The following is a 24,067-nucleotide window of genomic DNA, read 5'->3' as shown; positions in this document are numbered from 1 at the left end:
TCCTCCAGAAAATGATCTCTCAGACACACACACACACTGCCTTCATAGACCACACACACACACACAAATGCCTGGACATGTTCATATGCCCCTATGTGGACAGCCCTATGTATTTTCTAGTTTCTAAATCCGATCTTAAAAGGGACATATAGAAAATCTTTTTGTTTATTTGTTGATCCGGAGCCTACACCAATCCACAACGTGTGAAATAAGACCACCCTGTCCTTTTAAAGGAGACTTTAAAATTGTATCACCCTCTCAGAGAGAGAGAGAGAGAGAATAAATAAGAGAACAATATATGAATTGTGAGAATGAGAACTGAAAAGAAAAAGAATTGAGCAAAAATGTGAAAAAAAGAAGCGTTTCTACTTGTTCGCCTCTGGGTATCGGTGGTGTGGTGAATTATGGCTCATTATTATTTAAAGGAACAGGCGCTGAAACCGGTCATTCTAGACTGGTGGAGAACACTGCTCTGTTGTTTGATCCTTGTGGTATTTTGACAGAAGCAGGTCACAGACTCCAGATCTGTGTGGAAAAAGTATGTAAAATGTCCCTTTTAATGTGTTAATGTATTTTGCCCCTGGTTTCCCTACTACACCTGTACATTTGTCTTATATAAGACACACAGACACACACACACACACACACACACACACACACACACGCACACACGCACACAAACATAGGCACAAAATCGGCTTTGCCTTCAATCAGCAAATAGATGCCTGTCGATGAGGGGTCAATGGAAAGGCCTCTAAATCCATCTTAGTGAATCGAGGAATTAATGGCATCAGTGACACTTATCATTTCAGGAGCTTTTAGCTACTCACTGTAATATTTATCCTCTTTCTGACCCAAAACCAATGTTTGATTTAATGCATTTGTTTAATGTTATTATAGATTATTAATAATAATATTTGGCCTGTAGTATTTTATCATATCACAGCAGCAGAGGTGCAGTTTTATGCTCATTGAGTTCGTTATAAATTTGATTTTCTAATGCTCTGGAGCTAATGTTTGTTTGTGTGTGTGTAGTTGTGTTTTCCAGCCTAAGTGTAGAGGCCACTCTAGGTCAAGAAAAAAGGAAATGGTCAACTTTCTCTCTCTCTCTTGCTCTTGCTCTCTCTTTCTCTCTCTCTCCCTAACTCTGTCTCTCTTGCTCTCTTTCTCTATCTCTGTCTCTGTCTGTCTCTATTGATCCATCCCATCATCACTGCTGCATGACGGATGTTCAGGACCACTGTCTGGAGGCTCCCCTGGGCCTGGGCAATGGATTAGCCTCTGAAACGCCTGCGGAGAGAGAGAGGGGGAGAGAGAGGGAGAGAGAGGGAGAGTGAGGTGAAGGAATGGTAGAACAGAGAGAGAGGGCTGAAGGCTTAGGGAGAGACTGAGGAGGAAGAGGAAGAGATACTGAAACTGAGGAGAAAAGCAAGAATGTGTGGTAGAGTAAGAGAGACAGAGAGAGAGAGAGAGAGAGAGAGAGAGAGAGAGAGGAAAGAGAGAGAGAGGAAAGAGAGAGAGAGAAATAGAGAGAGAGAAAGAGAGAGTGAGAGAAAGAGAGAGTGAGAGAGAGAGAGAGAGAGAGAGAGAGAGAGAGAGAAAGAGAGAGTGAGAGAGAGAGAGAGAGAGAGAGAGAGAGAGCGAGAGAGAGAGAGGAGAGAGAGAGAAAGATGTTCACTGATTAGCTCTGATTGCACACTTCAGTGGCAGGCCTGGCTTTATTTCTCTCCGCACTCTAAATGAATGGCTATGTTTCTCAAATCTCGGCTCCTGTCTTTTCTTTTGTTTAAAAGGAGAATGATGCTCAATGTTTTACGTACTCCCTTCTAAAGATGGGGACCTGCATCTTTAAATGAACAGCGTTTGTTTACAGCAGATTGATATGTAATACATCTTTTGGTTCAGTTTTACTTATAGAATGTTTTTTACAACTGATATTGTCTCAAAGCAGAAAACACTTTACAGAACCAAGGGTCTTAGAGTTAGCCAAGTGTCACCAGGGCAACAGTGGGGAAAACTGCCTCATAACAAGAAAATAAACCTTGAGAGGTGCCAAGACCCTCCTCAGGTTAGTGAAAGTCGGCAGTTGTTCAGTGGGGAACTAGTAGCTATATCATCACTGATTATAGGCTGATTTAATGTGAGATGTAGGTCAGCTCACAATATGCTATAACTTTATATAATTGTATTGTACACTTTTATTATTATTATTAATAATAATATTATTATTATTATTATTATTATTATTATTATTATTATTATTATTAAAGCAGGAACACACCCTGGAGGGCAGCACTTCTCAGGGCAGCACACACACACACTCACACTCACACACACACACACACTCACACTTACACCTATGGAAACATTTGAGTAACCAATCCATCTACCAGCTTGTGTTTTTGGACCGTGGGAAACTGGAGCACCCAGAGGAAACCCAAGCAGACACAGAGAACACACCACACTCCTCACAGACAGTCATCCGGAGGAAACCCACGCAGACACAGAGAGAACACACCACACTCCTCACAGACAGTCATCCAGAGGAAACCCACGCAGACACAGAGAGAACACACCACACTCCTCACAGACAGTCATCCGGAGGAAACCCACGCAGACACAGAGAGAACACACCACACTCCTCACAGACAGTCATCCGGAGGAAACCCCTGCAGACACAGAGAGAACACACCACACTCCTCACAGACAGTCACCCGGAGGAAACCCACGCAGACACAGAGAGAACACACCACACTCCTCACAGACAGTCACCCGGAGGAAACCCACGCAGACACAGAGAGAACACACCACACTCCTCACAGACAGTCACCCGGAGGAAACCCACGCAGACACAGAGAGAACACACCACACTCCTCACGGTGTGTGACCGTGACACTAGCTGCTGCCCCTATTATTATTATTACTTCTTTTTATATATTTTTTTATTATTTTACAGAATTTGAAATGGCACAGTACTACTCCATTAACTTCTCTTCAAAGTTAGCAGTGTTGTTTTTTGTTTTTTGTTTTTTTTTGTGTGTGTGCAAGTGCACATTGGTGTTATAACCCATTAAAGCTTCAAATGTGTGTTAGAAATCTGCAGAGAGCTCTTTTTGGCAACTGCCCATTCGGCTGCATGAGGGCTGAAAGTGCAATTGATCAAAATGTTGCCAGCGCTTTCCCGTATCTGAATGACAGACTGAGGGCTCTTGTCCTGTAATGGCCTCCATCCTAAAGCTGGTTGGATTTATGGCAGCCATAACTACAGTACTTCTCATCTGCTTTAATACCGCTGGCACCTTCCATGCATTCACATATTGCAGACCGGTCGACTGCCATCCAAATCTGTGTGTGTGTGTGCGTGTGTGTGCGTGTGTGTGTGCGTGTGTGTAATTGTGTATTAGCAGAAAAACTACACTGGAAGACCATTACAATTAGGGTTAGATATAAATCTTTGTCCCGGGTGTCCAGTCGGACTAATAATGATGTTTTCATTAAGATTCCATAATTCAGCACATTCACTATCTTCTGCGCGGTTCAGAACTATGCAGCGGCTCGTCTCTGTCCATTTTCACATTACTGAGCAGATTAAAGCCCTTTGGCCCCCTGGGGGTTTTCATTAAAAATCTCTACAGATAAGGATTGTTTTGAATAAGGTAGGCTGAAAGGGAGTCATAGGGACCAGTGGAGCTGTTGTGGACCTCCTTTTCCCACACTGCTTTATGACAATTGACAATTAGAGACAATTGAAAGCTGTAAAATGTAACTAGAATGTAATACAATGTTAATATATTGTTTAAACTGCCCTTGGTGTCTGTAGAAACGGCTGTTGAACTTAAATCTACAGCGTGGAGCCATGTGGACCTTCTATATATATATATATACACATTGCCTACCATCATTTTTCTGCTTTAAATTCTCCATTTTGAAAAGACGTTTTTCTTCTGATTGGAAGTTATGTGGTTTTGGAGCATTTCTATTGGTCCTTTCATCCTTAATTCCCTATACAGTGTAAAGAGCAGCTGATATTGTCAGGCTATGTAAACAGGAGAGACGCTTGCGGGTTTTGGCAGGAACAGTTTGGTTACTTCACAGAAGTTAAAGTGCAAAACACACCGTAAAGAAAGAGCAGTCACAACCAAAAAGGGAAATCTCGAGAGTGGTAATGTACAGGCCGAGGTCAAAAACACTATCAAACACTAGCAGCCCGGATCCAAAAGACAGAGTCAAGAGAAACGTAAGAAAGGGTCATACACGAGATGGCTTTCATAAACAAGGTTCGCTCAGTACGTAACTGAAGGGTTAGCAATACTTCGCAAAGCCTGGGTTTATATACTAACTGCATAATTATGTCCAGATACAAAACAGCTGTGACTTAAAACTCAGGCGGACCCGGAGCGCACCAAAAAGTTCCCATTGGTTAATGGAGTCACGTGACCATCCGCTGAATCATGGGAACTGTAGTCCGCAGAGTAAGTCACAGACTCAAGTGGCAATGCGGCGTGAAGTGAGGTAGGAAGCGAGGCGTCCACAGAGACAGGTGTGACAGATATGTTAAAAAATAAAAATAAAAATAAAAACAGACATTGTTCTTTGGACAGTGAGGATAAATGGGCTTCTCCCAACGTTGTAGTAATTGGGTACAAAAATGATGTGTTCCTAAACTACAGTAGTGCATTTGTAGTGCATAGTAGTTTGATGTTAAGTGGAGACTACTTTGAAATGTACTTTTGAAAGTGTGTTTTTATAAATTGTTAACTATAGCCCTGCTCCTGAGATACCTTTAATTGCCTGCTACATGTTTTGTCTCTAGTTCAAACTCCCTACCCCATGACTGCCATTAGTGAATAACTCAGTGGACTGAGTGTTTTTCTATGCTCTCGTGAAAATAAATAAATAAATATATGGTGTGATCTTTTCACCCAGGTGCATCCAGAAGCTGTCTAGATAGATCTTCACATGTTGGTGCATATTTAGTATGCCCAAATACAATCTGATACAACTAATTAGATACAGGGGTTAGACGATGAAGCTGAAACACCTGTCATTGTAGTGTGGGAGGTTTCATGGCTAAATTGGAGCAGCCTGGTGGGCAATCTTCATTAACTGCACATTGCACCAGTAAGACCATGTGCATCCTATGGTTCAAACATTGTGTCCTGAAGGCGGTGCCGTGTATCAGGACGACAACGCAGCAATACACACAGCAAGACTGGTGAAAGATTGGTTTGATGAACATGAAAGTGAAGTTGAACATCTCCCATGGCCTGCACAGTCACCAGATCTAAATATTATTGAGACACTTTGGGGTGCTTTGGAGGAGCGAGTCAGGAATTTTTCCTCCACCAGCATCACGTAGAGACCTGGCCACTATCCTGCAAGAAGAATGGCTTCAAATCCCTCTGACCACTGTGCAGGACTTGTGTATGTCATTCCCAAGACGAATTGACGCTGCATTGGCCGCAAAAGGAGGCCCTACACCATACTAATAAATTACTGTGGTCTAAAACCAGGTGTTTCACTTTCATTGTCCAACGCCTGTACATCTAATCTGTTACTGTATTATAGTAGCAGCTAAACCTAATGTAAGTTAATCACAGGCTAAACTGCAGTTTTTTTTGTATTAACTTACACACATCGTCAATTATTTCTTTAATAATTGTCAGTCATCCTTAAAACATCTGGTTCCCCAAAGCATTCAAATACACACACAGACATACACAGAGCGCTACTGGCATCATGTTCTGTGATCTATAATATCTAACCGGTCTCTTCAGCATGGGCAAGGACTCATTAAGTATTAAGTGGCACTGGATTAATGGCAGAGGTAGCAGCTGGTGGTAAAGCATGGCAGTGTCTTTTGTAAAAACAACACGCGCTTTAATTAATAATTGATCAGCACAGTGTCCTGGGAGACTCCTGGGGACATCGGAGCTGTGTGAAGAGGTTAGTGAGCCTCCGAGACCAGGGGAGCTGGAGATAAGACACAGGGGATAAGGTTTTTTTTTCCCGCAGAAGCCCTGCTCAAGGCTACTCAGGTCTCTCTGGCCTTTTATTGGTTTTAGTGAAGGCTGCTGAGCATTTGTCCAGATCATTGTGTTTAAATCTTAAATAAAGTTAATTATAATTATAAAACTGCACTTGGTGAATTTATTTCATTTTCTAATTAGTTAAAATCAACTGCAAAAGCTAGTGTCGCAGTCACACACCTCACAGACTGCAGGGTCTTGGCCTTGTGTGTTCAGTCCCTGCCATGGGTCACTGTCGGTGAGGAGTTTGGTGCGTTCTCCCCGTGTCTGCATAGGTTTCCTCCAGGTGTTCACTCATTCATTCATTCATTATCTGTAACCCTTATCCAGTTCAGGGTCGCGGTGGGTCCAGAGCCTACCTGGAATCACCAGGCGCAAGGTGGGAATATACCCTGGAGGGGGCGCCAGTCCTTCACAGGGCGACACACACTCACACATTCACTCACACACTCACACCTACGGACAGTTTTGAGTCGCCAATCTACCTACCAACGTGTGTTTTTGGACTGTGGGAGGAAACCGGAGCACCCGGAGGAAACCCACGCAGACACAGAGAGAACACACCACACTCCTCACAGACAGTCACCCGGAGCAGGAACCAAACCCACAACCTCCAGGTCCCTGGAGCTGTGTGACCGCGACACTACCTGCTGCGCCACCGTGACCCAGGTGCTCACTTTCCTCCCAAAATCCAAAAACACATGTTGTGTTATTCTAAAGGGTTCATAGGTTTGAGTGAATGAATGAGTGTGTGATGGACTGGAGTGTGTTTCGTCTTTGCCTGTAAGCTCTGGAACCATTGCAACCCTGAACAGGATGAAGCCGTTAAATGAAATGAATGTACTTTTAGCAATGGCTTTAGCTGAAGCTAGGGGAGCTGTAGTTACCTTCAGAAACATTACTGTGTACTGTGTGTAAGATTTATTTACCTATCACTCTGTAATCCAGTGTGTGCGTGTGTTTTATATCAGGATTAAACGTTACGATGTACCACTGCCCTCTTCTGTGCAGTCGGTGCTGAAGAATCTGTTTTCCAGGAGCTGGGTGACACAGTTCGGCCTAATCCCATAATCTCTGCTGCCTCAACATGAGGCTCTCGGTATTGTTGTGCAGGCTAGCCAAATATTAATGGATTCGTGAAGAGTGTGAGTGCTGTGGGATTCGCACATGGAGCAGTGAAGCACAACTCTTTTGACACAGGGATCACACTCCTCCCAGTCGAGGTTTATTCTCTTTCTCCTGTGAAGTGTTAGTGTCTGAGGGATGTCTGCTTATTTGGTAATTGTACATTAATGTTTTCAGGGGTTCAGATATGCTAGGGCGCTTGTGGATTTATGTACAGTTAAGTACTCTATTAAAAGTGACAGGTTTGAGGGGATTGTTTGTTTGTTTGTTTGTTTTAACAAAAAGGGTCCCATAGTCATAGGAGCATCACTACTGTAAACAAGACGTGAGTTTAGACAGAACTATTAAAACGGGAATGGTACAATTTGTCAGTGCTTCGGAGTTTTCAGATTTATGTAGTTATTCAGAGTGTTTTGGCATTAAAATATTTTTTTTGCAGTGGTGCTGATAGAAGACAGTGGTCTTAGTGACTACAACACTACTACACTACAATGTAACCTTTATATTTACTGATTTTATTTAATAAACAACCAGGGAACTTACACATGTCTAATTAGCTTTTGCAACGGTGGTGCAGCAGGTAGTGTCGCAGTCACACAGCTCCAGGGACCTGGAGGTTGTGGGTTCAATTCCCGCTCCGGGTGACTGTCTGTGAGGAGTGTGGTGTGTTCTCCCTGTGTCTGCGTGGGTTTCCTCCGGGTGATTGTCTGTGAGGAGTGTGGTGTGTTCTCCCTGTGTCTGCGTGGGTTTCCTCTGGGTGACTGTCTGTGAGGAGTGTGGTGTGTTCTCTCTGTGTCTGCGTGGGTTTCCTCTGGTTGACTGTCTGTGAGGAGTGTGGTGTGTTCTCCCTGTGTCTGCGTGGGTTTCCTCCGGGTGACTGTCTGTGAGGAGTGTGATGTGTTCTCCCTGTGTCTGCGTGGGTTTCCTCTGGTTGACTGTCTGTGAGGAGTGTGGTGTGTTCTCCCTGTGTCTGCGTGGGTTTCCTCCGGGTGACTGTCTGTGAGGAGTGTGGTGTGTTCTCCCTGTGTCTGCGTGGGTTTCCTCTGGTTGACTGTCTGTGAGGAGTGTGGTGTGTTCTCTCTGTGTCTGCGTGGGTTTCCTCTGGGTGACTGTCTGTGAGGAGTGTGGTGTGTTCTCTCTGTGTCTGCGTGGGTTTCCTCTGGGTGACTGTCTGTGAGGAGTGTGGTGTGTTCTCCCTGTGTCTGCGTGGGTTTCCTCCGGGTGACTGTCTGTGAGGAGTGTGATGTGTTCTCTCTGTGTCTGCGTGGGTTTCCTCCGGGTGACTGTCTGTGAGGAGTGTGATGTGTTCTCTCTGTGTCTGCGTGGGTTTCCTCCGGTTGACTGTCTGTGAGGAGTGTAGTGTGTTCTCCCTGTGTCTGCGTGGGTTTCCTCCGGGTGCTCCGGTTTCCTCCCACAGTCCAAAAGCATGTTGGTAGGTGGATTGGCGACTCAAAAGTGTCCGTGAGTGTGTAAGTGAATGTGTGTGCGTGTGTCTGTGTCTGTGTTGCCCTGTGAAGGACTGGCGCCCCCTCCAGTGTCTAATCCCACCTTGCGCCTAATGATTCCAGGTAGGCTCTGGAGTCACCGCGACCCTGAACTGGATAAGCTCACAGATAAAGAATGAATGAATGAATGAATGAATATAATGCTGATAATGGGCTGTGAACATGGACAGAATGTTTCTTTGGGGCCCATTTTCCTCTCAAAGTCATACGTCAATCTCACAGCCGTAAGCTCTTTCAACATGAATGATAGTTTTGAAGAATAAACAAAAAAACAAGCAGTGTATTCCTTTAAACTTTAAACTTTCAATCTTTTAAACACTTCAGATGTCTGTTTCCTTTCACCACCAATTGAATAATAGTTATTAAAATGTTATTAACAATACTGGCTATTAGTAATAATAGTTATTAGTATTTAAAGTATGTAAAGGTTCAGAAAATAAAGAAATGGTTAATGGTTGAACGTAGTTGCAGGTTTTTCACACTCACAAATCTCTTATACAACAACGGTTCTTTAAAATCACCTTCCAGTGAAATATTCTTTGGGGAATTAAAGTGCTTTTTCTGCTCTGAAGGACTCTTGTGGACCCTCTGTTATTGTTTTTAGCTTTGCTCACTCTGGCTGGAATAGAAATTCTTTGGAGACCAGAGGAATGTACTAGAGTTGCAGTGAAACCCTTTACGATGCTGATCTACTCCACGGCTGCATTACCATGCAGAGAGTGACACAGCTGGGTTACACAGGGAACCAGCCCCTCAGTCAAAGAGCCACTGAGCGGGGCCTCCAAACCGGTCAAACCAGGGAAACCGTGCATGACACTCTGGCTCGTCCACGCTGCATCTGTAGCCGCTGATGTGTTAGGCTGAGCGTTTTGTTGGATGCATTTCAACAGTTTTAGGTTGGGGATATATTCTGCTCATAATGGATCAGGTGAAGCACTAATAAATCAGTGCTGCCATTGCTGCTTAGGCACTATTTCAGCAGCTTGATAGAGTGAGAGTGTATTGGAGCTGTCTGTTGATGGAGGAGTTTTACCTTGTCCACACTGACCCAGTCTGGTGATTAATGGAGGGAAACTAACTTAATGCCAGAATCTTCAATTCACTCACCTGTTTAATACAACGTCCCACAGTTAACGTTAAGATGCTGTGACGAATAATGGGTTATATGAATATTACATTCATTCATTCATTCATTATCTGTAACCGCTTATCTAGTTCAGGGTCGCGGTGGGTCCAGAGCCTACCTGGAATCACTGGGCGCAAGGTGGGAATACACCCTGGAGGGGGCGCCAGTCCTTCACAGGACAACTGACACACTCACACATTCACTCACACACTCACACCTACGGACACTTTTGAGTCGCAAATCCACCTACTAACGTGAGTTTTTGGACTGTGGAAGGAAACCGGAGCACCTGGAAGATACCCACACAGACACAGAGAGAACACACCACACTCCTCACAGACAGTCACCCGGAGGAAACCCACGCAGACACAGGGAGAACACACCACACTCCTCACAGACAGTCACCCGGAGGAAACCCACACAGACACAGGGAGAACACACCACACTCCTCACAGACAGTCACCTGGAGGAAACCCACGCAGACACAGAGAGAACACACCACACTCCTCACAGACAGTCACCAGGAGGAAACCCACGCAGACACAGAGAGAACACACCACACTCCTCACAGACAGTCACCAGGAGGAAACCCACGCAGACACTGGGAGAACACACCAAACTCCTCACAGACAGTCACCTGGAGGAAACCCACGCGGACACAGGGAGAACACACCACACTCCTCACAGACACTCACCCGGAGGAAACCCACGCAGACACAGGGAGAACACACTACACTCCTCACAGACAGTCACCCGGAGGAAACCCACACAGACACAGGGAGAACACACCACACTCCTCACAGACAGTCACCCGGAGCGGGAATCGAACCCACAACCTCCAGGTCCCTGGAGCTGTGTGACTGCGACATGAATATTACAGATTATTTCCATTACAAACACAGCACAAGGATGTTTAAGATAGAAAGAAACGTAAACACGTGTATTTTGGTTGATATATGTATATGATATATCACTGAAATACAGTTACATTTACGTTATTTAGCTTTGCCTGATCACACCTGCACATTCTTTGAGTATGCATTAGTTGTGACATCTACCAACACTTGCCCGCAGCTTGAATCCCCTGCCCTACAAGATGATGGGACTGGTTCCTTAGGTTTTGGCTGTCTTGGAAGATTGTAGTTTCAAAGCGCAATACATCCTCCAGCTTTTCAACAGCACCACACAGACATGCTAACAAGGTTAAACACTTGCTTCTCACTGGAGGGGGCCTTTTAATCTCAAATAGACTTGCATACATAATGTCTGACCCTGCATGACATACTGTTACAAATATAGACTGGACAACATCTTATTGCATGAAACAGTGCTAGCCGCTAAGCTAGCTTAAATGCTAAATGCTGCACTGTATTACAGGCTGTAATGCTCCACAAATATAAATGATATTAGCTTATTTGTTACAATTTGTGTGTCTTTTTTAGGGATTTGTAAATACATGTTTGAAACTGAAAATGTAGAACTACTGCCAAGAATAGCAGGGCTGTGTTAGGGTTGTGCTATACAGGGCTGCCATTTTGCAGAGAAGCCTCTTTCCTGGTAAATAAATACAGCATGTGACCACTGAGGTATCCATTGAAGATGATTTCACTGATAAACGTTGCGGACTTCTGGCTGGGGTGCCTCAGTTTGAACGTGTTTAGAGAGTGTTTTTATTCCCCATCCAGCCTAGCCTCAATCTGATCTCGCTAATTCTCGCTCCAGTGCATTTCAAACAACGCTGAGTCATTAAGAATTAATTGCTCCACAAATAGCATTTCCAGAGGCTGAGTTCTTTTTTTTTTTTGTGTGCTTTCTTTTTCAGAGGGTGATGTCTGGGGGCAGGTCTAACGTAATCCTCTCTGTTTGTTCTCTTACAGCACGCGAGGAGAATGTGGCCACGTTCCGGGGCTCGGAGTACTTTTGCTACGACCTGTCCCAGAACCCCATCCAGAGCAGCAGCGATGAGATCACACTCTCCTTCAAGACCTGGCAGCGTAATGGGCTCATTCTGCACACGGGCAAGTCCGCAGACTACGTCAACCTGGCCCTGAAGGATGGGGCCGTGTCCCTGGTCATCAACCTGGGCTCCGGAGCCTTCGAGGCCATTGTGGAGCCAGTCAATGGAAAGTTTAATGACAACGCCTGGCACGACGTCAAAGTCACACGCAACCTTAGACAGGTAATGCTGAAGAGACTGAGCTGAGTCCCCCGTAAACAGCGGTTTAAAAGTATAAACACTTCAGGACACGTCAATTTACATAATTCAAAGGCAAAGAAGGTTTAAGATTCGACCTTTAACCTTTTAACACGGAGATATTGTTGATGCATGTGCAGTTATGAATTTTGATGCAATAGTTGGACACGATATGATTGTAAAAATATGTTGGGATTAATTTGTTCTGCTCTTTTCTCAGGTGTAGTTTTATTTTTAGAAATTTTACTATTTTTAATTAGAAATAGTGTGGGGAATTTTGTAAATTTTTGAGTTGAAATATCATGGAATCGCAGGAAATATATTTAGCTTTTGCTTTAAGTCTATATTTAAATTATACATATTTGCACGATATTTACACGTGACATTGTTTTTCTCAAAATAATCCCTAATTTACATATTTAATATGTTCAATTACTGCAAACCAGTAAAGACAATATGGTAAAAAGCTAGGTGCCAGTTTTTGACAGGCTGTGTAGTCCTTATGTCTTTCTCTAACTTATAGGTGTAATGTGGTCCCTTATTACGTTTTCCGGTTTCTAATTTATTCTTCAATCTTTCCTGTCCACTTTTTTTTGTTTTTCAAGTTTTTTTTTATTTATTTTTTAGAATTTGCCCAAGGTCTCCACTTTTTTTTTACCTCCCACTGAAGCTCCTAAAGCAGTAACCTCTGTCAGAGGCCATCAGCAGAATGATGGCTTCAAGAGGCTGCCTCTCTCTCTCTCTCTCTCTCTCTCTCTCTCTCTCTCTCTCTCTCTCTCTCTCTCTCTCTCTCTCTCTCTCTCTTTCTCACTCTCTCACTCTCACTCTGTGCTGTAGATATTCTCCTCACTCAGCCGAGTGCTGCCTCTTATCAGGGCGGCAAGGAGACGCTCCAGCCAAGCTCAACCGTTCCATTTACCCACAGCCAATTTCTGTCCAACTGTTAAATCACTGAGTGCACTGCATTTTAAAATATGTAAATATTTAGGATGGTTTTGGCCCTCAGGAGTGGAAAAGGGCAATGATTTTGCATGGGTGTGTGTGAGGTGTTGGTGGTGCCTCTGAGCTCCTTCCATTTAGTCCAACACACATCTTAAAGCAGTGCTGCCGTTTTAGCATGTTTCCACTTTCAATAAGAGGCGCACTTAAACAACGGACACGCATCGATTGACAAACGATGAATAAGATCCGAGTAAAACTTAAGAGGCTTTTTGTTCTGAAAAAAAAAAAAAAACAGCTAGAACGCAGGGGCGGTTCACCTTGAGAATCAGCTGCTAACACAAAGCTGGTGTGATATCACAGTTATTTGTGAAAAAAACAGTGGAAATCAGTGGAGGCTTTAAAATTAAATACAAAGCACTCTACAAAAGCCTTAGGCAGCCAACAGAGCTCTTTATCTTGGCAGTAAGTATGTTTTTTGCCAGTAAAATGATAAAATAGTAAAATAAATAGAGTTAAACCTCATTTTTAAAGCTCGTTTGGAGCTTTCACTTTACTGTGTGGATATGTCCAGTTCCTTCAGCAGCAGATGATTTATTGAAGGACTCATTTAGCCAAAAGTCCTTATTAGTTATTAATAATTTTATAGAAGGGCGGCACGGTGGCGCAGCCACACAGCTCCAGGGACCTGGAGGTTGTGGGTTCGATTCCCGCTCCTGGTGACTGTCTGTGAGGAGTTGGTGTGTCCTCCCTGTGTCCGCGTGGGTTTCCTCTTGGTGCTCCGGTTTCCTCCCACAGTCCAAAAACACACGTTGGTAGGTGGATTGGTGACTCAAAAGTGTCCGTAGGTGTGAGTGTGTGAGTGAATGTGTGAGTGTGTGTTGCCCTGTGAAGGACTGGCGCCCCCTCCAGGGTGTATTCCCGCCTTGCGCCCAGTGATTCCAGGTAGGCTCTGGATCCACCGCGACCCTGAACTGGATAAGGGTTACAGATAATGAATGAATGCGAAAAATTGAAGTCTACAATTCAGATTATTGTTTATTGCTAATTGAGCTTGACCTCAAGTAAGTGCTCTTCAATTTGTCCAAACAACCCACGTGAAGTCCTCTACCTGAGCAACGTCACGGGAGCAGGAGTTCAGTGACACTCCAGAATAATCCAGAGTCTTTTTTCCTATCACTTTTTCTACCTCTTTCACTCTCTCTTTCATACTTTGCTTGGCAAAGGAAAACACATTTAATTGTATCAAAACTAACCGCTCATGGAATGGCTCATTGTTTTACTAACCGTTACTAATGTACTAACACCCAGATTATTCATCATTTTGTTTTATTTCATTTTCTTAACAACCCTTTTGTTCACTATTTAATTTCCTTTCTTCCCCCTCCCCCTTTCCGCAAAGCATTCAGGCATTGGACACGCTATGGTAAACAAACTACATTGTCTGGTAGATATCATTCTTATTGTCCTTTTTTTGGGTTTGCCGTGTGCTCCCTTGGCCCTCTTCCTTTTATTTTCTTTCTTTAATTTTCATTCTAAACGGCCATCAACTATCAATCAGAAATGAGGTTGGCACCCGAGGTGTTTCTTCACTTTATTTCGCCCTCCCTTCTCGGTCTCGTTTTCTCCTCATGGCTTCAGATCCTTTATGTTCCGCCTTTATTTCTGAACTTCCTTCTCTCTTTGGGAGAACTTGTGATGTGATTCTTTTGTAGGGCTTAGTTTGTTAACGAAAGCCTTTACGTTTTATTTTTTCTGTTTTGCCCAATACTGTCGACGAAACTGGCAGAAGCTTTCCACAAAGAACCGAGAGAGTTAAAACGAAATGATAGATCAAGCCTTCAGCAGGGGGAGCTCTGACAGTTGTTTCCAGTACAAACGATGCGCATGGCGCTCCAAACCATCTCCATCATCACCTCAGCTTCATTCGTGTGTTTCTTGACCTTTGTCACTAACAACTTAACAAGTCCTTTCCCTTCTCCTTTTCCAAGTGTGTGTTGCGCATGTTCGTACAACCTTCTCATCACCCGCATTATACTCTCTACGCTCCTTTCATGGCTTTCAGCTTGTGTGTGTAGGTGTGTGTGTGTGTGTGTGTGAGTGTGTTTATGTGTTTTGTAACTTGGCTTTGCATGCTGCCTCAAGCTGAAGTAGCGTATTACTATTTGCATCCCTCATATGTGACTTACGTGTCATTCAAATATACAGGTAGCTTCACTGTGTGCAGCTTACCCATCAGCACTGGTAGTAAACCATTCAGCACATTTTAAGCATGCTCTTCAATGTCTGAATTAATCTGTAAAATAAGAAACAGCACAACATTAATAGTCCATGGTCTGTGACACTGTAGCTACTAACCTCTCAGACTAAACAAATCTAACCAAACATAGCAAACTCATGTCTTTACACCATCAAAGATAAAGAAAATATGCCGCAGAAATATTTTCTTTACCTGTCCCTTCTAAGTGTTGAGAGAACCCAGTGCTCCTAATGAGTCGCAGCATCCCAGTGTCCACACTGGCTACTGTACATCACAGAGCTGCTCCTACTCCTGCTAATGGAAGAAAGTCTTTCAAACACAGGCCAGAAGGTCATCTGTGGATCTTTCCCCTCCCCATTCTGTCCTTCCCGACCCGCAGGTCACCATTTCGGTGGACGGCATCCTCACCACTACGGGCTACACGCAAGAGGACTACACCATGCTGGGCTCAGATGATTTCTTCTATGTTGGAGGAAGCCCGAGCACCGCGGATTTACCTGGTTCTCCTGTGAGCAACAACTTCATGGGATGCCTTAAAGAGGTAGGTTTTGATTATGTTTTAATGATGTATATCATCATGGTGTTCTCTCTGTGTCTGCGTGGGTTTCCTCCGGGTGACTGTCTGTGAGGAGTGTGGTGTGTTCTCTCTGTGTCTGCGTGGGTTTCCTCCGGGTGACTGTCTGTGAGGAGTGTGGTGTGTTCTCTCTGTGTCTGCGTGGGTTTCCTCCAGGTGCTCCGGTTTCCTCCCACAGTCCAAAAACACACGTTGGTAGGTGGATTGGTGACTCAAAAAGTGTCCGTAGGTGTGAGTGTGTGAGTGAGTGTGTGTGTGTGTGTGTGTGTGTGTGTGTCGCCCTGTGAAGGACTGGCACCCCCTCCAGGGTGTATTCCCGCCTTGCGCCCAATGATTCCAGGTAGGCCCATAATAGTACTATCTCTCTTTTCATTCTGATGAACTGGAATGTAATAGGGCGGCACGGTGGCGCAGCAGGTAGTGTCGCAGTCACAAAGCTCCCTGTGGGTTCGATTCCTGCTCCGGGTGACTGTCTGTGAGAAGTGTAGTGTGTTCTCTCTGTGTCTGCGTGGGTTTCCTCCGGGTGACTGTCTGTGAGGAGTGTGGTGTGTTCTCCCTGTGTCTCCGTGGGTTTCCTCCGGGTGCTCCGGTTTCCTCCCACAGTCAAAAACACACGTTGGTAGGTGGATTGGTGACTCAAAAGTGTCCGTAGGTGTGAGTGTGTGAGTGAATGTGTGTGTGTCTGTGTTGCCCTGTGAAAGATTGGCGCCCCCTCCAGGGTGTGTTCCCGCCTTGTGCCCAGTGATTCCAGGTAGGCTCCGGACCCACTGTGACCCTGAACTGGATAAGGGTTACAGACAATGAATGAATGGAATGTAATAAAGGAAGGGTAGGGGGTGATATGGCTTCATTTATTCAATTGTATCATATGAGAAGCCCTCCAAAGGGACTGGTCCCTGTCTTGTGCCCTAATGATTCCAGTTAGGCTGGATCAGGAGGTGCATTCTGATGACAGAAGATGAATGAATGGATGAATTAATGCACAAATAAATCTCTTGCCACATTTGTACATGAACTGTGCACAATACTAAACATTGTTCTGACCAAAATTACCGAAAGCCTTGATTCAAAAACAACCACAGAACCTTCTGGAACGTTTGAGATGGAGAACAGCAAAACAGTAGAGTTTTCTTTAGTTATTTGTAAAAGGATTTTTTTTGCTCGTTGTTGTTTTGTGTGTTGGTCTGTTAGCCTTCACTAGCACGTTGTCTCTCCCTCATGCAGCACGTCATGTGCCCTTGTCAGCGCTGCGAGGGCGAAACAAGTTGGAACAGAAAGTTGCAGCAGCATAATAGATTTAATAAAGCTTATCTGGTGAGGAGGATAGAGTGGACATCAGTATCCGTGGAGCTCCCCTGTAATGAAATTCAGTGGACTTATACATTTTCTCCCGGCTTGAAATTGTTTCAGCTGTATTTAATTTGGCTTTTCAATTGTGGTAAATCATTTGATTAAGGTTGCAGTGGCCAGAGAAGAAGCCTGTTTGATTGGGGGAGATGAGATTCTTCGTGGCCGTATGCATCAGTTTCTGAGTGTAACTTGAGGGAATACTGCTCAGTGTGAGGGAATGTATTGTCTCCAAGTGGGAAAGGACTCATGATGTAATGTGTAGCCTACATTGCAGCGCTCGTAGGGTATAGGCAGAGTGCGGATGTCCTGCTCTTTGAGCAGCCGTTGTCTTTAATAAATGAACTCTTCCTTAAGGCCTGGATGCCATGATCAGTAAATGGATTGTTCTTTAATTTGGCTGGAAGATGGTAGTTAATATATATTAAGGGTAGAGTGATGGGGAGTTTTACACCACAGATACATCTCAAATTGAGTGGTTCCTATAAGAATTGGCTATGTTTATTGTAAGTGTTTACACCATGATAAGGTTTAGTCTACTGCTGACAGACGGATCATTCATTAGAACGTCTGAAATATTGAATGTATGATATAATTAACATCTAAATGCCTCGAGCTGTTCAATCACATAGTGTTAGCAGTGGTTAAGAAAAGCCACTGGCTTCAGTTGTCTCAGAGGAATCTTGTGGTAGCCTTTGCTTCCTCATGAAGATAGTAAGTACTGCAGGGATGTGGGAAGGTGTTTTGTGCTGGCATTTTCTGCAGAATACATGTCATGTAAGTAGTGACATCATATTATTATTATTATTATTATGATTATTATTATTATTACTGGTATTGGGCGGCACAGTGGCACAGCAGGTTAGGCCTGGAGGTTGTGGGTTCGATTCCCACTCCGGGTGACTGTCTGTGAGGAGTGTGGTGAGTTCTCCCTGTGTCTGCGTGGGTTTCCTCCGGGTGACTGTCTGTGAGGAGTGTGGTGTGTTCTCTCTGTGTCTGCGTGGGTTTCCTCCGGGTGACTGTCTGTGAGGAGTGTGGTGTGTTCTCCCTGTGTCTGCGTGGGTTTCCTCCGGGTGACTGTCTGTGAGGAGTGTGGTGTGTTCTCTCTGTGTCTGCGTGGGTTTCCTCCGGGTGACTGTCTGTGAGGAGTGTGGTGTGTTCTCTCTGTGTCTGCGTGGGTTTCCTCCGGGTGACTGTCTGTGAGGAGTGTGCTGTGTTCTCCCTGTGTCTGCGTGGGTTTCCTCCGGGTGACTGTCTGTGAGGAGTGTGGTGTGTTCTCCCTGTGTCTGCGTGGGTTTCCTCCGGGTGACTGTCTGTGAGGAGTGTGGTATGTTCTCCCTGTGTCTGCGTGGGTTTCCTCCGGGTGCTCTGGTTTCATCCCACAGTCCAAAAACACACGTTGGTTGGTGGATTGGCGACTCAAAAGTGTCCATAGGTGTGAGTGTGTGAGTGAATGTGTGTGTGTGTTGCCCTGTAAAGGACTGGTGCCCCCTCCAGGGTGTATTCCCGCCTTGCGCCCAATGATTCCAGGTAGGCTCTGGACCCACCATTTGTTTAAATAAATAAATAAAGTAATAAAATACAACATATTTAGAATTCAATTTCGAGCATAAAATTATTTATATTCCAGATTTCCACAGTAAAAACATAATAACAAAATTTGTGTATAGAAAACATGTCCTGGTTTCGAATGCTTGAGTATGCTAACATTGTCTGATGTTTATTAATATTAATTAACTTCTACCTTGGGACGCAGCATATATCTCTTTGTCCTTTCAGTGTAGCGAAAATCATTAGTGTTAGATTTGAGACAACACCAGAGAACAGAAGCACAGTAAAATAATGTAGCATTGTACATACATTGTTTGGTGCCTTGTGAAACTGTAGAGATAGTAATTCATTGCCTCCAATTTAAATGCTAACCAGCATCCCTAACTCAAAGCTGGAACCATGGCGCGCTGGTGTTTGAATAAAGACTCATTACAAGGCCGCATTTTCACCCCGAGCCTAGCAAAAGTGGAGCCCATTTCTGAGATTACCGTAATCAGTTTCATAAGTGGTGTGATGTAACAGGTGCTTGTGCAACAGTGGTACTTGCAGTCCTGGCAGGACGAGCCGTGTGTTCGGAGCTGCCAGAGCCAGACAGATTAGGGGCTGTGGCCTTTACCTGCAATCACAGCCTCTCTGATTTGTGGATTTATTTATTTTGTGTAAAAAGCAAAGTTGTATTGAGCTGAATACTACATGCTTTATGGTGCTTTTTTAGTAAATTCTTTTATATATAGACATCAACGTATAACTATGTTTTTAGTAGCCATCCTTATACTTTTCCTAAAGGTCCTGCAGTCTCTTGAATACCAGGCTCTTAAAAGCAAAAGCAGGGATAACGGCAGCACATTAGCTCAATGCCCTTTAGTTAAAAGCACACGTTGCATGTGCTACGTTCTATATATAATAATGTCCATCTTTTGTTAGCCCCACCCCTAAATAAAATAAAAAAAATGAACAACCAACACTGACGGTCCCAAGTATGCGTGTAAATGCCATCTTTGGACTGACCTAGATTTAAGAAACCATGGCTCATCATAAATAGTCGGAGATTACATAGAATGCATCACAGTAAGCTAATTATAGACTTGTTTTGCAATGTATTGTCATTGTTTCCAGTGCAAAGTGGCCTCATCAGCCCTTGTACGTCTATTCCTGTAGTCCAGAGACACATCAAAAAAGGGCAGGCTGTTATCTTCGTATTGTACGTAGCATTAAAATACATGGGAGAGGGCAGTGAATGCAGGGCCAGTGCACTTATCAAGCACATGCTGCTGGGTTCAGGGCTCCAGCTGACCCGACTGTCACCCTGTCCACAATGTTCACAGCAGGGCTGTCCCTCCTGAGAACCCAATGTCAAATCAGTCTTGGCCTAAGGCCTGAATGTGCCCCCTCAATGACTCTTACACTTTGCCTCTCAGTGGAATGCTATCCGTTGGCACATCATAACTGAATGTGGAAGGAATGATAGATTTATACAGTACAAGCTCATACACGTCCACATGTGAAATAACTCAAATAAGCATTGATATAATGTTCTGAATCAGTTTGGTTGTGTTTATATAGTTATTTACATGTTTTATTTTTTTTTGTTTGTTTGTTTTGAGTGGGGGGGGGGGGGAGCACCTGAGAGTTCAGGTATGCTTTTTATACCGATTCCTTCCTGCGCTTTCAGTAAGCAGGGATTTGAGGAGAGCTCCATCTTGTGGCTCGGAATGATAACTACAAGTATGATCTATTTTATTATGCTGTAATCATTTAAAGAAGAGCTGGAAAGGGAAATTAAAAACCCATATTATTTCAGACTGATCTGATGTAAAGAAAAATAAATAAATAAATAAAAATGTGTAATGCAGTGATGTATAAAACACAACAGCTATATAATTTAGCATTGAAATTGACCAGTGAACTGTGTTTTTTGAGCTCTTATATGTAACATTATTTGCTAATAATGCTAAAAGTTGGCTAATCTTAAATAATACATTTGGAATCTCTGCCATGAATATTTTAGGATAAACCTTAATTATCAGTTCTTTCGTTAATGTAGTGTCTCTGGTACCACATTTATATTAATTTATTAATCAGTTACCCAGGTATATTCATAATTAAGGTGGTCTAAAGTGGACTCTATGGTGGTCATAATACCTTAGGTAAGAGGGAAGTCCTCACCCACTCTCTCAGACCAGTGCATTTGGGCCAGAGCCTGAAGGGAATTAATCAGAATACAGCAAGTGTGTGTGTGTGTGTGTGTGTGTGTGTGTGTGTGTAAGTGCAGAGGGGGCTGCTGGCACTAATGACTAGTGAGGACACAGAGCTTTCAGCACCTCTGAGCTGAACTCAGGCTCTTCCCTGAGGCACCACCATCACACTCACTTTCTCCAGTGTGTGCATGGTGGCTGTCATTTGTCAGTGTGTTGGGCTGCTCCCCTGAAACCAGAGCCTCCTGAGCCTGTCCCACTCTCCAGCTGCGAACTGGGTCAGAACAGTGGCGTTTTGACAGATGGGTCGACCCACTGTGCAACCCATGCCGCTCCAGATGATCCGTTTGGATGAGCTCAGTAGGAATGGTAATATCTGGCATAGATTTAGAGCGGCTGAGAGGGAGGAAAAACCTGGCCAGCTTCAGAAACAGCTGGAGCAGTTTGACTCTGATGTGTTATTGCTGCGTTAGGAGTTGTAATGGAATTGATATGCTAGTCAATGGGGAGAAGTCAACACTTAGCTGGGACACAAAAGGAGCTGGCTTTTCTATTGGCCTTTCGGCCAGGGGTCATGTGGCTCAAGCCTCTGTGAAATGTAGAGGATATCAGGCTTCTGAAATGCAGCCCATGTAACAGTTTTTGTCCTTTTTTGCTGTAAAACCTTGCTAATGTTGTTAGAATGGTCAAATATTTAAACTTCCCCTAAAACATGCTGAGATGAACATGTTGTTTCTGTCACTGTGGGGCATTGCATTCCATAAACATTAACAAAAGCAGTTTTCAAGATGGCTGTGATTACAGTTTTTGGCTAACAGACTCAGCTAAGGCTAACTTAACTTCATTTGTATAAATTTGTTCAGTTTACAGTTTCAATTAAGCCTTTAACCATGATGTTAACTTGCATAAGACTGAAGAATAATGCTTTATATAGATATTTTATAGATATTCTTTATATATATGCTTTATTTATATAGAATAATGCTCTGTATTACTTGCTAGCCATATTAGCCTTGTATCTTCAGTGTAAACACACTGAAAAATGATAGTACAGATTATTGTTTTGAAGGATTGACTAGCATTAGCATATTATAAATACTTTGCTATAAATAAGTTAAGACACACATGAATTCAAACTGTTATTGATCCTTTCTTTTTATCTTCTGGAAGACAAGTATCTTCCAGGTTAAGCAATGCTAGGCTAATGTGCTAAAATGACTGGACCTTATTATTTCACTGCATTTGTAACAGACACAATTACAAATGATGCTTCTCTGTAATTTCTCCAAGTAGGAGGTTATTATTTAATTAGCTTTTAATATCAATGTTTTGCATATTTTCTGTAAAATGTGAAGCAAGGAATGTTTAAACAGTAATTCCATAAGTTTTCGGAGTATACTTAGTAATGTAGCCTTGGCCTGACTGAAAGAAGGCTGTAAATCTGTTTGGACATTGTGCCAGTGGGGCTCTAGATGGACATTGTTATGCTCCTTGATCCATGGAGCCCCACTGAAGCAGGCCATCAAGCCACACTGTGCTGCGCCCTCATGCAAAACGCCAAGCAAGTGCCACCTGGCATCCTTGACTGGTGAATAATCTATACCAATTTCCAACTTTTCTTCAGTTTGACCCAGGAGCCATTAATTCTATGAGAGCGGTGGGCAGGCTCTGTGGGCAGAGATTTATAGTATGCGCAGACAGCTGTGGATGATGAATGGGCGTGTCACTGCAGGCCCACCGCAGGCAGAGAGAGGGCTAGGGGCACACACTGGACCTCGCTAACGCGCATGGCCACTCTTCCAGCGCCCACCCTTCTCACAACATGGCCGCTACGGCCAAGCTGCAGCCCTAAACCCAGTCAGACATCTCAATCTCTCGCTGCTCTCGCAGAGTTTATCAAACCAGCTCGCGCGGCCAAGGGCTGATGGCCTTTCTGTAGCCGCCGTATTACGGCCAGGGTTTATGGTGTCTCTATGATTGTGGAGAAATGTGTGGTAAATGGCTTGTGGGATAAATCGCCTCCTGTTCAGCCAAACCTTACATAAGAACTTCAGCTATCTCCACACAGGGCCCCCCCTCCCCCTGCCCCACCACCACCAGTTTATTTCATAGCGAGTCTGCGAGGAGAGATAACGGCCTGATGAAATTCTACTCCATCCGCATATTCAAACAAGTTTCATTCTGCCTCCACACTCAGTCAGATTTCATATTCACTCAGTGCTGAATCCGTTTCATCTACAGACTTTAAATAGGCAGATGCTTGGTGTGAGTCTTTCCTGGCTATCTATAGAATAAGGCTCAATTACGCCCGCTTCTATTTTCTCATGTCCCAGCAGACACACCTTCACCAGGTGCTGATAGATAAAGCTTTAGCATTATATTCAAATGTCACGATTGCCTGGATGCTGTTTCAAAGCAGCTCCAACTTGCCAGTCTTGGCCCCCGAGGGGACAAATATTTGTTCTAAGCAGTGATGATTTTCGGCCCTGAGTGACATAGCTAACCTTTCTACAACGATTACTCGCAGCTCTCACAAAGTCAATTAATTCAATTTAGGGCTCCTGAGAGGATCATTGCGACTAACAGTTTCGACACATGAAATGTGATTTCAAAAGTCCACAGCAGATTGGTTCAGAGAGAAGATCGGACATTTAGCATCACTGGGCAGCTCCCCAGTTGGAATAAACCAGCTGACATTTCATGTGCCGGATCAAGTTCATCAAAATGACTGTGCTTTAGGAGGCGCATCAGCTTGTGTCATTGAATCACCAACTCTAACCAAGAGCAGATATCTCCAAAGTGAAGATTTATAATAAAAATACAGTAGGTTAGACTCTTAGGGTAGAAACAGAAGCCTTCGTATTGGCAGTAACAACACTTATTTTCCCAGCTCTTTTTGAGGGTGTTGGCAGTTTATATATGGGCCGCAAATCGTGATTTTAGACAGCTATGAATAACACTGCCTTGAGATTCACTGGTTTTTAGCTGAAATACATATCACAGCCACCTGATAATGGTAGTCATAGGAGCTGAGAAAATGCACAGAGCTCATAAAAATAATTAGGTCTGAGCTGGTGCCAGATAAACCTGGCCCAGTGTCATCTGAATACTCTTCTGTATAAAATGTTGGCTAAAACAGTGAAGGCAAAGACATACTGAGAGTGGATGTAGCAACACCATGTGGAGCTTTGATAAGACACTGAGAAATCAGGTGATACATTC

The 24,067-nt window shown here is 43.8% G+C and overlaps 1 protein-coding gene across 4 annotated transcripts in view; it reads left to right on the top strand.

The window, feature by feature from the left end:
- nrxn3a (neurexin 3a) overlaps window positions 1-24,067 on the top strand; it is a 456,671-nt gene that overhangs the window by 92,555 nt on the left and 340,049 nt on the right. For 2 of the 4 annotated variants that reach the window (XM_066675768.1, XM_066675777.1), the window contains exons 1-2: window positions 11,716-11,964; window positions 15,558-15,719. In XM_066675768.1, the coding sequence (XP_066531865.1) occupies window positions 15,618-15,719 (102 nt within the window). In that variant the 5' untranslated portion in view covers window positions 11,716-11,964; window positions 15,558-15,617. Of the gene's footprint in view, window positions 1-11,662; window positions 11,965-15,557; window positions 15,720-24,067 lie in introns of those variants that run through there. The other 2 variants (XM_066675785.1, XM_066675793.1) reach the window with 2 other exon arrangements.

The sequence above is a fragment of the Hoplias malabaricus genome, chromosome 1 (genome assembly GCF_029633855.1).
Source record: "Hoplias malabaricus isolate fHopMal1 chromosome 1, fHopMal1.hap1, whole genome shotgun sequence".
Classification (NCBI taxonomy): domain Eukaryota; kingdom Metazoa; phylum Chordata; class Actinopteri; order Characiformes; family Erythrinidae; genus Hoplias; species Hoplias malabaricus.
The sequence above is the reverse complement of the archived record's forward strand: the minus strand, read 5'-3'. Positions and strand labels throughout refer to the sequence as shown.